This window comes from Calypte anna, chromosome Z (assembly GCF_003957555.1).
Source record: "Calypte anna isolate BGI_N300 chromosome Z, bCalAnn1_v1.p, whole genome shotgun sequence".
NCBI classification, from domain to species: domain Eukaryota; kingdom Metazoa; phylum Chordata; class Aves; order Apodiformes; family Trochilidae; genus Calypte; species Calypte anna.
Genome location: NC_044274.1, coordinates 40,590,602 through 40,606,654, shown reverse-complemented (window position 1 = coordinate 40,606,654; position 16,053 = coordinate 40,590,602). Strand labels below are relative to the sequence as shown.

General features: G+C 37.6%; 1 protein-coding gene across 1 annotated transcript in view; it reads right to left on the bottom strand.

Moving 5' to 3' along the window:
* Nucleotides 1-16,053, bottom strand: part of SLC24A2 (solute carrier family 24 member 2) — a 101,702-nt gene that overhangs the window by 25,938 nt on the left and 59,711 nt on the right. Inside the window, exon 5 of the mRNA XM_030467231.1 lies at nucleotides 4,607-4,657. Coding sequence (XP_030323091.1) covers nucleotides 4,607-4,657 — 51 coding nt within the window. The remainder of the gene's footprint in view (nucleotides 1-4,606; nucleotides 4,658-16,053) is intronic.

Sequence of the window (16,053 nt, the reverse complement as noted above, 5' to 3'; positions counted from 1 at the left end):
CTGCAGAGGAATATCTCAGAGTAGAACATAATCATAAAATAGCAAGCCATCTCATTATTTCAGTGCTCAGGGTGAGTGCCAGCTTTTAGTTAGAAGAAGAAAAGAGTTAAAGAAAGAAAAAGAGATATCAAGAGAAACATAGTTGCTCGGTATATCAGATTAAGACAAAATAAAAATGGAGGAAAAAAATGTAAATCAAATTTCCAAATGTTTTAAGCTGAAAGTATCAAGTCTGTTCCTATGCTTCAGAGTTTGGTTTGTGATGCTCCTAATACACAGATGCATTTTTTGCAAGTAATGCAAATGATGCAACTGAGATATTTTCTGAGAAATACATGTCCCTGCCATCCTCATCTTTATCTATTCCAGGAGCACCTTTTAATCTAGCTTCAATTCAAAGAGGTTCATTAAAGTGATTCAGAATTCTATAGAGATAGCCTAGGCTTTTGTTTGAGAGCATTTGGAAATATTTAGGTTTTTTTATTAGTGTAACTCGAGCCATTATTGCACTGAAAATGTCTCTGCAGGTATCCACACTGGTTTAGGTTAGCTTAATTGAAGTTGTTTCCAACTTTTTTTTCATATTCCCAATATCTTCCTTCTTCCTAGGATAAGGATTTCTTACACTGACTTTTAACATTTTAAGTTAGACCACTTTATTCAGGAGCGTGTCCCAGAGTTACAAATGGAAATTAACTTCCGCATTTGAAATGGAAATTGTATTTTGGTTTAGTTTAATTTCTTAGTACAAGCATTGTCCAGCTTACATTGTTTTATATCATTACCTTCCATTAGATTTGCTCAGTGTAGGTAACAGTGTGAGGAAATGTGTAAAAGACATAACATAGAGTACCAAAAGCACAAAACTGAGGAAAGCAGCAGTACCAGCCTGCGTGAAGACAGTGAGATGTCAAAAACCAGCGGAGTTATTCTTCCTCTGTCCCTTTCCTTGACATTTCCTCCTCCAAACCACATCAAAGTTTGTTCAGCAAAGGGGAAGCACAATCACTATGAAAAAGGACCAGCTCAGGATATTTCTGTGTAATTTCACTTTTACAGGAAGACCCTTAGGTACAGATCCTCTCTCATGCCTTTTTTCTCATCTTTAGCTGGGGTTACTGAAACAGTCCATAGGTATTTTATGTTACTATGAGAAGGTAGGAGCTTATGTTTGCACTTCAATATTTGTTAAATATTTCTATCCTAGGTTTGACTACCTAAAGGTAATTTTCACACCACCTGGTATCATGAGAGTTTAGGTAAATAAAAATGATTGATTCCAAGGACCCAAAATAGATAGATTTTTATAGAAAATTCTTGAGTAACCTAGATTTGCTAGACAGATTTGCAGCCCATTTAGTTTACAAAGGGTAGGATAGAAAGAACAGCAGATCATGGTGATTAGAAAAGAAGGTAGCTTAAAACTAAATTGGCTTAATATATGCAAACAAATCTGTATCATATAATATAGATATGTCTTGATCTGTATCAGTACCATCAGTACCTCCAGCTGGCAGAGATTCTCCTGCTTATCAAGGATATCTTAGAAAGCAAATCCTTTGACCATAGTCTAAACTGAAAACTATAGATTCCCTGGGTTAGGAAAGCCCTGAATATGATGGGAAAATAGTTTACCTTCAGAAATTCACTCATTAAAAAAAATTCAAGACTCCACCATTTGTCTAGTCTTCAGTCTCTGATCAAACGCAAATTACTACATCTTCACAGCAACAGCCAACCTTTCATGAGTCTGAAGATGCCAGATCTCTGGCTGTTGAGCAATCTGAACTGCACCTACGAGTCCTGCTTGTGGCCAGTTGTGGAACATACCCAGTGGGTCACAACTGATCAGTTCCATAAAATCTACCTCATGGGCTTTCTCCTTCAACTTTAAAATCCTACAGAAATATCTACTGAGAACATGTGCAGTTTTGTCACATTGTAGGCTGTCAGTGGAGGTTACTTGACAGTTCAAGATTACTATGAGGGTACTCTATTAAGTACATTTTTCCTCCTAGTTGGGCCTGATTAATCTGCAATTAATTTAAAGTCACTTTCAGACCAAAAAGGGGCAAAGAAAACAGTGGATATCAGTTTCTAAGACCTGGAGGACAGTGGTCCTCTGGCCATTATGCTATATCTGATTGTGCATTGTGACCTAACCATCACTTTTTGTCTTTGACTGTTCTGGTGCAGCAATAAGAATAGAAGTTCCTCAGCATCTCCACCAGTGGAATTTCCTGCCTATCTCCACTCTGGGTTTGGGGACCTGTTGACAAGGATGTCATATATTAGAAAAAATTCCATGGCTTTGCAAATGGCTTTATATGTTCCTGTGACTAACTTTCAATTAGAAATGTATTAAAAAATTCTGTCTAAAAAGGCAGAGGAGCAGAATGGATAATCAAGATAAATGTGATGCAGACTGATAGTAATTATACTTTTGAATATACAAACAGAAAGTTTAAGATGCAGAACACTTTGACCTAAATACCACTTCAGGGATCCAGTGTTCTTTATTCCTTTTGTGGAAGACATGAAAATCAATCACAGAATCATAGAATATGAGGTTGGAAGGGACCTGAAGGATCATCTGGTCCAACCCTTCTAATGTTATTGTTTGTACCACATGTGTCAGCACACTGTTGAGCTGAGACTTCAAACTTTCCCAAGTGGAGGCTGGGAGACCATTCCAATGTCTGACTGTCCTCAAAAATGATGATGACAGTTGTATCAGGTAAACTGTATCATAGACTCTTGTCACTGCTCATCCTCCTAAAGACAACAGTTTTCTTTCTTACTTTTGCTACTGGAAGATTTTGGATACTGGATTTTTGCTATTGCTACATTATAGTTTTGGATTATTTATTCATGAGGAGTGCTTTCTGAGATTACATTATTAAGAGCATTACTTCAGGATAGGCACAGTATTAATATACACATATATTGTATGTATCACACTTCTATTGGTATTTTCTCACAAACATCTACATTTAACTTTCAGTGGAGTATTTGTGAATATCAGAAGGCTACTAATGTAGTGACTACTTCTGCAATGGTATATATAAGACTTCAGAAAAAACCCAACCAAGCAAAACCTTAATATAACCAACTTGAAGGTTACAATGAGAAGTTACTTTTGTATCTTGATTTTAATAAGACTGTGATCTGGTGACTGAGATGAGACATACTTCAAAAGCTTTAGCTCCGGTGGCTGTATCTGAATAGCCCGGTTTAATGATTCATTTCAGGTACTTGAAAGGTGTATTTAAGCGACATAGATGCCACTGTTTGCACAGTAAAATCTCCTCCCTGGCCTCTTTTCCTATTTCAGTGCCAATCCTGTGAACCAGATGAGGAATCAGGGCAAAGGAAGATGATGTGGCACAACTTCCCTGTGAGCTGCTGCTCACGCCTGCTACAGAAGAGATCAGCATCTTCCAACAATACACACAAAGATGGAAGGAACTGTTTGCTACAGCCAGACCCACAACAGTACAATTATATTTGAATACCAACAGCAGATGCAGAAAATGGGAAATAGTCAGAAGTCAACACCTTTTTATTTCCCCCTGCCTTGGAGAAACTGATTATGAGTAAGCCATATGATGAAGATTTTCTTATAACCTTTTTAACTTCAGGATTCATCTGAACTAGAAAATAACTGTGTTCTTAAAAACAGAGAAATAAACTATTTGCCTTGTATTCCCAACATTAAAAATAAGTAGGACTAGGTGGCTAATTTTTCTACAAGCCACAAGCTTATGCCCATCCTCAAACATTCCACTGAACAGAACATTCATGAAACCATGTGTATGGCATTTTAATCAGAGCTGGACAAGAGGCCTTGATCCTACAGACAATCAGGTTTCAGTTCAGTGAAACTTAGAATCATAGGAATGCTGATTGCACTACAACTGAAAGCATGTGCTGGAAATGCAGTACACAGTTATCTGCTTTACTGAATTAGTATAATAAACTGACATGGTCTTCAATCAGCAGAAAAATATCCTTATATTTAATTGAGCCCCAACTGAAGTCCTAATTACCTCCTTCTGGTATTCCTAGAACCAGGATTTTAAATTGCATGATTTTTGCACTGCAATTAAGCATACAATTAATATTCTAGGAATAGTCATGCCTAGTTTTCAAGGTTTATTCATTACTTTTGAATAATACAATAAAGTATTGTAACTTAGAAGTAAATTAGTAATTGTACACAAACTGAGTGATTTGAAAACCTACAGATTAATTTATCTTCTTTAATGCGTTGTAAAACATGGCACGTGATTAGAATTTACCATCTGTGAAGTAGTATATTGTGCTATATAATTTGCAAGTGTGGTTTTTGCATGTGTGTTCTCTAAAAAAAGTATTCCGTTGTATTTCCTTATCTGAAATTGCAAAACTGAAATGCCAAACACAAAAACTTGAAAAAAGTGCCATAACTGATTGCGCCATCAGTGAAAACATGCAAAAAGGAGTTTTTAAAAAAACGGAGAAACTGAAAAGAGGATTAAGAAGGATGAAGGAAAAAGTAAACACATAAAAGGTGCAGAAGGCTTCCAAAAAAGCTGATACAAAAAAATTCTAAAATATTTCTTACCTTCTTCAGTCATTGTGTCATAATATTTTAGGTTTCCATATGATTCAAGCTCTACAGCATCACAGTAAAAGACACAAAACACACGTTTTTGCATGTGCTTCATAAAGTTGAGCAGTGATTATACAAAACAATTCTGCAGGACACCAAAACACAGATTACACAAATCGTATTGCCTTCACGCTCAAAAGTTCACAAGTCACTGGCTTTGGATACTCTGCTCCTTTGGCAGGAGAAGTACTGAAATCTAAAATTCAGCCTATTTAAGGCAATTGCCAGCTTGGTGCCTCTACATTTGGGAAAATGCAATAAACCTTGACCGTTCCTAATCAGCAGAAGCTTTGGAAACCAGCTTCTTTCAATATTCCTCAGGTCAGACATTCACATACTTATGCATCCAAGTTAAACAAACAAACAAACAAATCTCAAAATGTATATTCTAAGAAATTGCTCATAATGGTGTTCCACAAACATTGCTCTGATACCACTGCTGAAGTGGGTTTACTTAATTTAACCACTATGTCATCATTTGAGAAATCAGAATATTTACTCACTTTATGAGGTGGTATGAGACCTAAATTAATTAAATAATGAAATAGATCTGGATCTATGGCATTCTTATATTCTAGCAGGACAGAGGAAAGATGAAATGCAGAGTTCTCCACATCTTCTGGGCTACTGTTATTTTTCTGTGTGATACAATCTTGCAAACCTTTTTTCTCCAGATGTAGCTTTACACCTAATTTCTTGAAGTGCTTTTTTCTTAATAGTTTGGCATATATGTAAATGTATGTATGTACACATAAACATAGTAGGTAATGTAGGTGTACAAAACAGAACAGAGAAAAATTAAGGACAAGGAAGAATTTGTAAATAATCTATCTGAGGAGTTTGCAGATGATTTCACTCATCATTTTTCTGTAAACTCTTAAAACTGAGCTTCTGATCATCCAAGCTTCAACAGAGGGTAATCACTTAAAAAAGCACACTTAACAGTTTGGCAGTGCCGTTTTATTTAGAAATAATCTGTCTTCATGTTTATGAAACAGCTTAAGCAACTAAATGTACAAATGCTGTCCAATTATTTTTTTTAGCTGATGTAACTCATGATATTCCAAGAGGTTTCCTTTCAATAGAGGCTTGGCTATTAGTTTCTAAGTAAAATGATGTGGTGATATGCAAATCTAATACCTTGAAAGACCACTTTGAAAAAAACACTTTTTGCAAACTTCCAATTCTGCCAAATGAATATTTCTTACATCTTTTGCAGACAGAGAAAGATTTATGCCATGTAACTAAGAAATACAGCATATTATCACTGTTATTTTTAAAAAAATAATTAGAGTTGGATTTTAGTGGTTGCTTACGGACATACTCTATCAAAACCAGGTTATAATAAATCAAAATATTGACATACTTTTGCTTGTACAATTCAGTGTCTTACTTGCACATACATATGCGCAATAGTGTATGGCATTATTCTGTCTTAAAACAAAGAGAGACATGACTTAAATATAGAACTTAATACTTTATACTGATATAAAACGCAGGTATTTTAAAAAAATGTTTTAAAAACTAAATGTTGCAACACATCTTTGTATCTGCTTTTACCTGAAAGAAGCTATTGTCCTACCAGCTTCACTTCAATCCAAAAGATTTGAATTCCTTACCTGTGAGGAGCTCACAACATCTTTTAATATGGACCTCTGTGCATGCATCATTGAGGGCCACATGTGCTGTTGAATTAGGACTCAGTATCTGATGACTCTACAGGCAGCATCTTCATTTAAACTTACTCTCACTGATCTCTCCCTTGATGCATCTGGGTTCTGCTTTGCTAGAGCATGAGGCAAGGCATTTACTGGAGAATGAGGACAGGAGTGGAAAACAGATGTCAAAAGGAGTCCAAGAGTAATGGAATCACAAGTGAATTCCAAAAGAAATTGAATTACATGTAGGAGACAGCCCTGCAAGAGGAGCTGTTTAGGCTCATGGAGAAAAAAGGGTAAGATGGGGTGAAGAAAGGCGAAGTTAAAAAGAAGATTTCACTATAGCAGCAGACTTAATAATTAACAGAATGGTGACATGAGGCCTCTGACTTAATGGATGAAGCAGAATTGGTTTCAGAGGAAGTCAAAAACAGGCTGAATTATGCTAAACCTTCAGAATAAAGCACAGCATAAGCAGAAAAGCAAGATACTCAACATACTGGCAATCTAGTTTAGCTCTACTGGCTTCCTACCCTAAGTGAAAAATACAAGACAAACAGGAAAGAAGGGAGGAGACTCTGACCTGACAGAGACTGAAGAAAAAAGAAACAAGATGCATGAGAGTGCATGATGCTGACAATAGTTTCTGGGCACTCCAGAAATTCAGCACTCTAAAGATTAAAAGAGGTTAATTTTTGCAGTTAGCAATATTATTTCCAGAAAACCTCTAAAACTGCTGTTGAGATTGAATGCTTTTATAGTGCTATACCCAGAGTACAACATTTTCTATGATCCTCAGCCCACTGACTACAATGCACAAAAATGATGCCAGAAAGCATCAACCACACATATTCACATGAATTATTTTGTGGATTTCAAAATTACTTGGGTCAGTGCTGCTCAGCAACATGAAAGGCCTGCCTCTATACAATCGCCCTCCAATATGTTGAACTTGCTGATGCTGTAAAATTTAGATTTTGCAGCTTTGGTATTTATTTTGTGAATTTCATATATATATATATGTGAATATATATATATGCGTATATGAAGTTATACTAAGATTCCATTCAACATGGTTCTAAGTAAACTCAAACTGAATTGAACTACTTTTTGAAAAAAAATCTTGTTTTGGAAAAAGTTCTCAGCTGTTAAAATGAACTTATTTTAAATGGAACTGGAAATCTGAAATACCGTGATAAAACACCCCCATATACAACACTATTAAGATTTGATAATTCCAGCTTCATGAACATGCTCTGCTGTTCCCATGGGGAGGCCGTAGCAGACAGACTGGCTGACAGCCATTACCTGCATTCCTGATGGCCACATGAAACAAAGAGGATGCAGAGATGCAGCTTAACAACTGATCTTGGACAATGAGAGATCCATTGAATTAATTTATTCCCTTCTGCATATTTTTACAACAGAAGAGAATGGAGGGTTCTTGGTAATTCTGTCTGACATTCCTGAAGGATTACAACATTTGCCTTATTATGCACTATTCTCTACTGTGTACAGAGATGCCACACCATACAAAAAATAAGCAGAAAGAAAAATGTTGTTAGTCAGCAGTTCTACGTTATTTGTAATTTCAAATAATACACCTAATTACTCAGCTTATTTTCAATATTCACTCAATAAGTATTGCAGGTTCATTCTTTATTGAAACAGTAATTTCTGCCCAGGCTACCATAGAAGGAAAGCATAGCCAGTTTTAATCTTTGCTGTCCTGCTACAAAGATTGCAGATAAACCCGAAGCTGTAACTAGTTACGTCCTAAATAGGCTTCAAAATACTTTCTCAAAATATGTGTAAGACATACAGCTATTTTAAAGATAGTAACCTGCATTGCTAAACTTGTGTATCCCTTTGAGAAATATGTGAACTCAGATTACTCAAAGTAATGCTCTGTGGGTTTCTTCGACAAGCAGAAAAATTTCACTTTCCATAAAAAACATATTAGTGTGAAATTCATGTCACACTTCTCCAAGGTAATTAAGCAGCTTCGAAGATGATGTATCTTTTATTTAAAACAAAACTCATAAAGAGAAATCACAGAAGGCAACCCCTAAATTTTTAGTGAAGTTTCATCATTGCAGTTATTTGACCTTCCCTGTGATTGACTTCCAGTCATGGAGGTGCAATAGCATCAGGGGAAGCTTGACTTTAAAGGAATTGTGAGGCATCCTGAAACAAGCACATGGAGAACACATATTTTTCCTGGGTTTTTACACCCCAAAATTCAACCTACTGAATTGCTGAACATATAAGACAAGAAATTAAATGAGAGAGTAGGGGCTCAAAACTGAGAATGAAATCTCAGCCTGCAGCTGAGAACTGCAACTTTAAAGCCAGTTATTAAAAAGGTTGTAAACATGAACACTAACCAAGAACTGGAGACTTGGTTAGTCTTTTTGTTTTAAGAAAGCTAACTCCTGTTAGACCAAAGGACTTAGAGACCTAGAGAAATTAATATTATAACATCAAGAAGGACTAGATTGTCTTTCCCTAATCTTTACTGTCATTTCTTCCATCTATTATGGTCTTGAGAAAATTCAATCAGATATCAGAACCTAATTCGTAAGTTGGATAATAACCTATTACTTCATTTATAGTGAAGGATTTGAAATAAAGGCACACTGTTCCTACAGGCCACACTGTCTAGCAAATCTCTTTGTGGTGACAAAAGGAAATGTTGTCAGGGGATCCACAAGTTTTTAATTGATATGGGTAAAAGAGCAAATATTTTTAAGTCGGTGAGCAGTGTCAGGTTTTTAACACACATATACAACATAGAGGAAAGTAGTGTATATGACTATCATGTGTAAGACCTTGCTTCTTGTATTTTAGGTGACACTCAAATTTATTTACTGAAGAAAGGCATGAAGCTGCTTGTTTGTGAGGGCTAAGTTTCCTCTTCTATCTTACATTCTTAAGTAACCAAACTCTTGAAGACAATTATCATATATTCTCTTGAATGTAATAACATCAAATCACAAACAATACAAAACAGCATTGACCTTCTCTGGGTCAAACACATTTCCCGTTGTCTTTAGAGAAACATTTATCTTCAAAGAATTTTCAGACATTAAGAAATAACAGAATTCAAAGATGTAGAAGTGAAAATCTTGTTCTGATGATAATAATGGGAGCTTTACAACTGATTTTGACTGTGTCAGTGTGTTTCACTGGGTGTCTGTGGCTCCAGGCACTGAGCCTGTGTCCAGGATACTGGACACAAACAACTTCAACTGCAATAAATTCCAGCTGTTCTGCTTTCAGAATGTCCAAGGAAAATAATGCAGGGGCAGCGTTTGTTCCTCTAACTATCCAGTCATAAAATCATAGAATCAGAATAATTTGGGATCTCTAAAGGTCATCTAGTCCCACTCCCCTGCAGTAAGCAAGGACACCCTGAATTCTATCAGGTTTCTCAGAGCCTCATCAAGACTCACTTTGAATATCTCCAGGAATGAGGCCACAACTACCTCCCTGAGAAACCAGGATGAGGTCCTCTGCCATGTGCAAGCTGTACTAAAGGAAATATTCCACTTTCAACTTTGATGGAAAGTCCCTCCTAGCTACCATTACTCCCTAATCTGTGCAGGTTTGTAAATTATTAATGGTCTTTGTTTTTAACACTTTTAACAAAGAAATTCAGAGTCAGAAAGTAACTTACAATGAAGTCAAAGCCAATAAGCATGGAAATACATAGTCAGGATAGCTGTACCCTGCTCTGGGATCACACATGTACTTAAATATTCATGTCTTCCTTGCACACTCTGTAGCAAATCCCAAGAAGTACATGAAGTACACAACATCACTGGAAAATACCATGGAGATGAGAGAAAAGAATTTTGTCTGCAGTGAGCAGCTTGAATAGTCATGTTAAAAGCATAAAACATGACACGCAGAAAAAAATTGTTGTGGAAAGTAACATTTACCACAAATCAAACACAAGTATTATATTTCAGAGTTTCAAAAATAAATTAAAAAAGGTCTTTTTAAAAATTCCATTATTTCAATTTCCTATCTACAAAGAGCAATACTGATTTTAAAGGAGGATCTGTTCTTCAATTTTTAAGTAGTTAGAAATTGTGCCAGTGAAATGAGCACAGAGCGCTGTCTTCTCTCTCTGTTTTGGGACCAGCTGAAGTTAAACAGGCCTGACACTTATCACTGTAGAGTTTGAGAGCATCACAACTGTAGAATCCTGTAAAGCTTATTTGTCTCAAAACAGCTTCCCTGTGGACACTGTGCTCAAGTGGAGACCTCACTTGATAGCCATCAGGACTCTGCTCTCTCAAGGAGAGACCCCATTTGGGTAACCACTCAGATAAAAGGGAACCTATTCTCACAAGAGCAGCCCCTCCTTTAGTGGCCATCCCGATAAGATGAACACAGTCCTTGCAAGGGAAGCTCTGTTTGATGGCTACCCTGACAGGCAGGACACTGTCCTTATTCAGCTATTATAACAGCTATTTAATTTATCTCTCAACTCTGACAGATATTAACAGGGCTACCTAACATACCATCCCTGAATATTTAAACAGATCTGCTCTAACCCACAGTTTCTATCCTAGCTATGCTGTTGCTCACTCTGGCAGTGCAGTGAGTTCTGAACCACAGTTTCTGAATTCAGTTTGATGTTGGAGATCTCTGGAGAAATACTCATTGCATTTACATTAAATATGCAACCTCAGGTACCTAAATTAGGAACACAGTTTCTATGGTCTTTTCCACAGCTGAAAGGTAATGAAAGGGCAAAGGATACCTCACTGGAGAATGATGTGCCTCATCACTTCACCAACCTCATTTAGTTTTTTAAAATCTTCCCTGGGGAAAAGCTTTCTTCTTGCTAATGACTGTGCAAAGAACCACACCACTGAAAGCTGAGTTAGCAACAGGACCTTGCAATAGATTAGAGGTGGCCAACAGCACTAGGCTGACCCCTATGCAAAGCACTGGTTGATGTTGCTGATACTTCCCCCTCAGATACCAATGAGACGTATCTGGGTGCTGGGTCCAGTCCTGGGACTGCCTAAACAGGAGATTCATGGGCATACTGAAGCAAGATAAGCACTCAGCCACAAAGGGCACAAAGGGACTGGAACATCTCTCATAGGAGGAGAGGTTGAGAGAGCTGGGACTGTTCGGCCTCGAGGAGAGGCTCAGGGGGATCTTATCCCTAATTGGAGAGACAGGAAAAGGAATGAGACTCTTCTCAAATGCACATTGATGGGTGGGGAGAAATGGGCAAAATTTAAAACCAGAAAATTCCATCCTGACACAAAACTGCCTTTTAATGAGATGATGGTCGAACAAGGGAATGTGTTTCCCAGAAAGACTGTGTAGTCTCTGTTTGTGGAGATATTCAACCCATGACAGGACAGCCTCCTGGGGAACATGCTCTATATGACCCTGTGTCAGTAGGAAGTTACATTAGCTGAATTCTATAATTCAAGGGGTTCCTCCCACCCTACATGAAAGAAAAACAAACCAATTCTGTGACAGCTAGCTACATAAAGAGGGTATGAGTACTGCCTTTGTAAGACATGACACTCCATTTTGAAGGTAAACCTAGCTTCCTTTTTACATTCATTTCCTATCTGCATATCAGACTGAGACACCACGGACTGGAGGTAAAGATAAGACACTAGGTTGTAACTAACAACTATTAATTTGTATGTGAGCCTGGTAGAGACCCCCCCATCTCCTCTGGCTGAAGTCCTTTGCAAAAATGTCTGTCTTCAGCAGAAGAGAAAGCCAAAATGCTCTTGAACCCCTTGCTCAGAGGGCTGCTTTTCTCTGGTGGGACAGAAGAGGAAGCTAGAACTGTTAAAGCTGGTTAAGAACAAGTGTGCAATAGGGATGCTGAGCTCCTTTGCAAGCCCCTGGGTGCACTTAAGGGACACTCAAGAATGACGAAGAATCTAGAGCAAAAATAGAAAAATAAATATTTTTTAAAAATTAATTTTATCTAGATTTGTATACTTTCTCCTCTTGGAAAAAATGCTGTTATCCTTAATAAAACAGTGACAAATTATTTCTGTCACTGTGATACAAAGCACTTTGAAGTCATGCTGCACCCACACACTGGATCTGAGGAAAATACTCAGATTACTTCAAGTTGGTGTAAGCTGAGCTGCCTGGCCTTACTTCTCTGAAGTTTTAACAAACAAACAGATTAATTCAAAAAAGGCTCCAAATTGGAGTGCACACAGACATGGTGGAGCAGCTCATCTAGGCCAAGAAAAGAGTAAGAGCACAAGAGTTTTGCAAAATGAGACCAAAGTTGGGAGTCTGCTGAGTGAGCAGGCAGGTGAAGGTTACCCAACCTTGGTCAGCTGTCTTTTGGGTAAGCTGGCATTTTCTGTGGCTCTCTGGGAGAGAACACAAGTAGCAACAGCAAATTAAGCAAAATAGTTGGAGGGAAGCAGGGAGGGAAACAGTTGGAGGGAAAGTCTTAAGATCAGTAGCTAGGAATAAAACAGGATCTAGGGAGTTGCTATAAATAATTCACTACTATGTCAAAACCTTTGAGGATCACATCATTCTTTATTGTTCCAAGAAGTATGAATGCAGGTTTCTGCTCTTCTTTTGTCTTTTGGTATCACAGGCAGTGATACCACTGTACTTTTCTGCATTCAGTGAAGGGAGTTACAGAATTGTCAGCTCAGCTTTCTGTAACAGAAGGTTACTTCTCTCACCAATAATATGCACCATATTTAGATTTTAAAAAATAATAAAGCATTTAGGATAAAGAGCAACTTTTCTGCAGAAGTACATCCTGTAGTTTTCTATTTTGGAAATAGGACTAGAGACAAGGAGAGAATGTCTAAAGATACCAACTCCTGACTGGAGATTGAGCCATGACAGAGATATATATCACACTCATTTTCATGCAGAGAATGCTATTTGCATATGATGTTTTGTTAGACTGTGGCACCTTATCAGCTGATGGAAAAGGGGTGGTATGGTAGGGAAAGTATCTCATTCTTCCAGAACCCTGCTAAGGATGTGCAAGAAAAGGAAGTCAGCTTGGGTTGTACTGTTGCCCTGAATCCTCACCACCAATATCTTCCCTTTTCCCTATAGGTACTTGTATGTTTCCTCCCAGTGAGGAAAACTTCCACAGTCATAAAGAAATGACTCTTTCAGGTAACCTAGAGCTTGGAAGGCAAAGGCAGGCTTACTGTTCATGGCAGAGACTTCCAGGCAAAATACTTTCCATGCCTTTCCTTCCCCTGATCCCACTGCAAAACAACAGCCCTCTGCTTTAAAAAGTGTAAAGCGATCTTTATAAACCTGACATTTTAATAACCCAGGCATATCTGTTTCAAAACGAGGACAAAGGTATTTGAGATACAGCCACAGATGATCAGTAATTGCCAAAATTTATATTTTAACTGCTTGGATTTTGGGCTGGGTCCTGACCAATATAGCAGGTCTGATGATGACATCCTTATTCATATGGGTAATGCTATTACGAGCAGTCCAGATCACTATTCAGTGAAGAAAGGATTCCTAGATCAGCACTTAAGCAGAAGCAAATATGGCACAGGATTTCCAGTGGATTTCCAGCAAGTATGGCACAGGACTGGCTGAGAGTTGATTATAGCCTGATGGATAGGCAGTCATTAATCTAATCCTCAGGAAATGATCTGTATCAAGGTCATTATTTCTATAAAATAAAAACAAACAAAACCCTGATATCACACAGATATTACTATTTGTAATGAACAATTAGTTTTCAACTCTACTGTAAAGTTCATGTCTCATTAATGAATACCCAACACATTCAGCTGTTAAGAGTGGCTGAACTCTTACCATCTTTATGCTGTGACCAAGATATTGAAGAGAAGCCTTCCTTGTCTTAGATTGTTAAATTTACAACATGTCCACATACCTGCCTGAAAGCAAAGTGCCAAACATCCAGCAACTCCTACTGATCTCAGACATTACTTATCTGTCAGAGGTGAATGCTTTGCAAGTGCACTGATTACAGGGAGTTTACAAGCTCGCTTTCACAACACAGGCATAAGCCACAGTAAACCCATATTTGCATGAAAAGGTAAAAGGAAGGACAGGTTCACAAGTGTGTAATTGTCTGTCAGGGTCACTGTTCATCTGCATTTTGTGGAAAGTAAAAGCTTCTCAAGGTCATTTCTCTCTCATTTAATATTTTCCTACATTCAGTAAAGTGCATTTTTAGGTGGATCTCAATTAAAGTAAAGGCTTTTTCTGTCTTCCCAAATGAATTATTCAGAAGTAAATATGATGAGCCGGTTTTTTACAAATACATTGCATATTAATGTAGCAATAACACTGCATAGGTCACGCTGACCTTTAATAGTTGTAAAATCTATTTATACATTCTGTACTGCTTATGCTACCAAGAGAAATTAGATGGGGCCTCTTCTACCAGCCTTGCAAAGCCCACACAAGTCCAAATGACAGACCACTCTGCCTTTTCATGCCCCCATTTCTCTTGCAATTATTTAAGAGAATATAACCATGAACTCTGTTATTGACACAGAGAAAAAGAAAAGCTGCATCTGCCAGCAGCAGTGCAACAGCAAGAAATTTTACTTCCAGCAGCAACATTTGATCCAGAAGCTGTGAAGAGTCAAGCACAGGGTGCTCAGACTTCACAATTGCTTTTCCAGAGATTGAAAACCCACTTCACTTGGCTATGCCAGCTGCAGGGCTCCTGTCATCTGCTGGGAAGTGTTTTGGCTGATGGACACAGCAGTCCAGAAAGAGAGTGAAAACTGAGGGAGACATCCTCTGGGAAGAGGGTGAGAGAAGGTGGGTGCCAATGAGTGAGCTGCAGTTTGAGGAAAGGCAAAGTAAGTAAATGGTGGCAAGTGTGGCAAGAAGAAATGAGAGAGGGAGGAGGACAACAGATGTATGGCCAACTGCAGGGTGTGCTGGAGTACCTATAGATGTGTCAGTTTTGATTTAGGGCTTTCATGCTCTTTTAGCTTTGAGAATGGCACTTCATGATATTTTCATACACTTTTTTTTTTTTTCTTTTTTCTTTTTTTTTCTCCTGCAAATCCAACAAAGACAGCTAATGATACAGTGTTTTTGACCTATTGATCTAAGTCATCATCTGGCAGAAATACTGAGGATATAAAAGCTGACTAAAATGGGACAGAAAAATGCTCAGAACATCTCTCTGTTGTTGCTGCACTGAAACTGATCGATACTCTCATTAAATGATTCGGAAGTAATCCTTTGACCTCACAGGTGATGCACTAAATCCATCATTTTTCATTACATGACTGCAACCTAGCTAGTTTCCTTTGCTTACACAGAACTAACACAGGACACTTGTTTATTTCTTTTTGTTGTTTTTGTTGTTATTGTAGGAAAGGGCATGTGAAGTGGAAAAAGCCACATGGGCCTAAGAAGGTGTCAGGTAATTATTTACATGTCTAGATCCTCCAAAATGGTGAGTTTACAGAGCAATGGACTGAACTTCTCAGAATATTCTGGTAAATAGTTGATTATTCAATGTTCATGATACATAGGAAGATGAAAGCACAAGAACATGATGAGAGTTTTGTAGGTAAAATTCATACTGAACCAAACAGACAATATCTTTAGTAGCAGGTACTCGCATCTGTTATCAAACATACTTTTTAATTGATTGTAACAATGCCATTCAAATTTGTTAACTACTACTACCTACCTAGGCCAGCCACAATATTTATGTCAAACTAAAATTTCTGG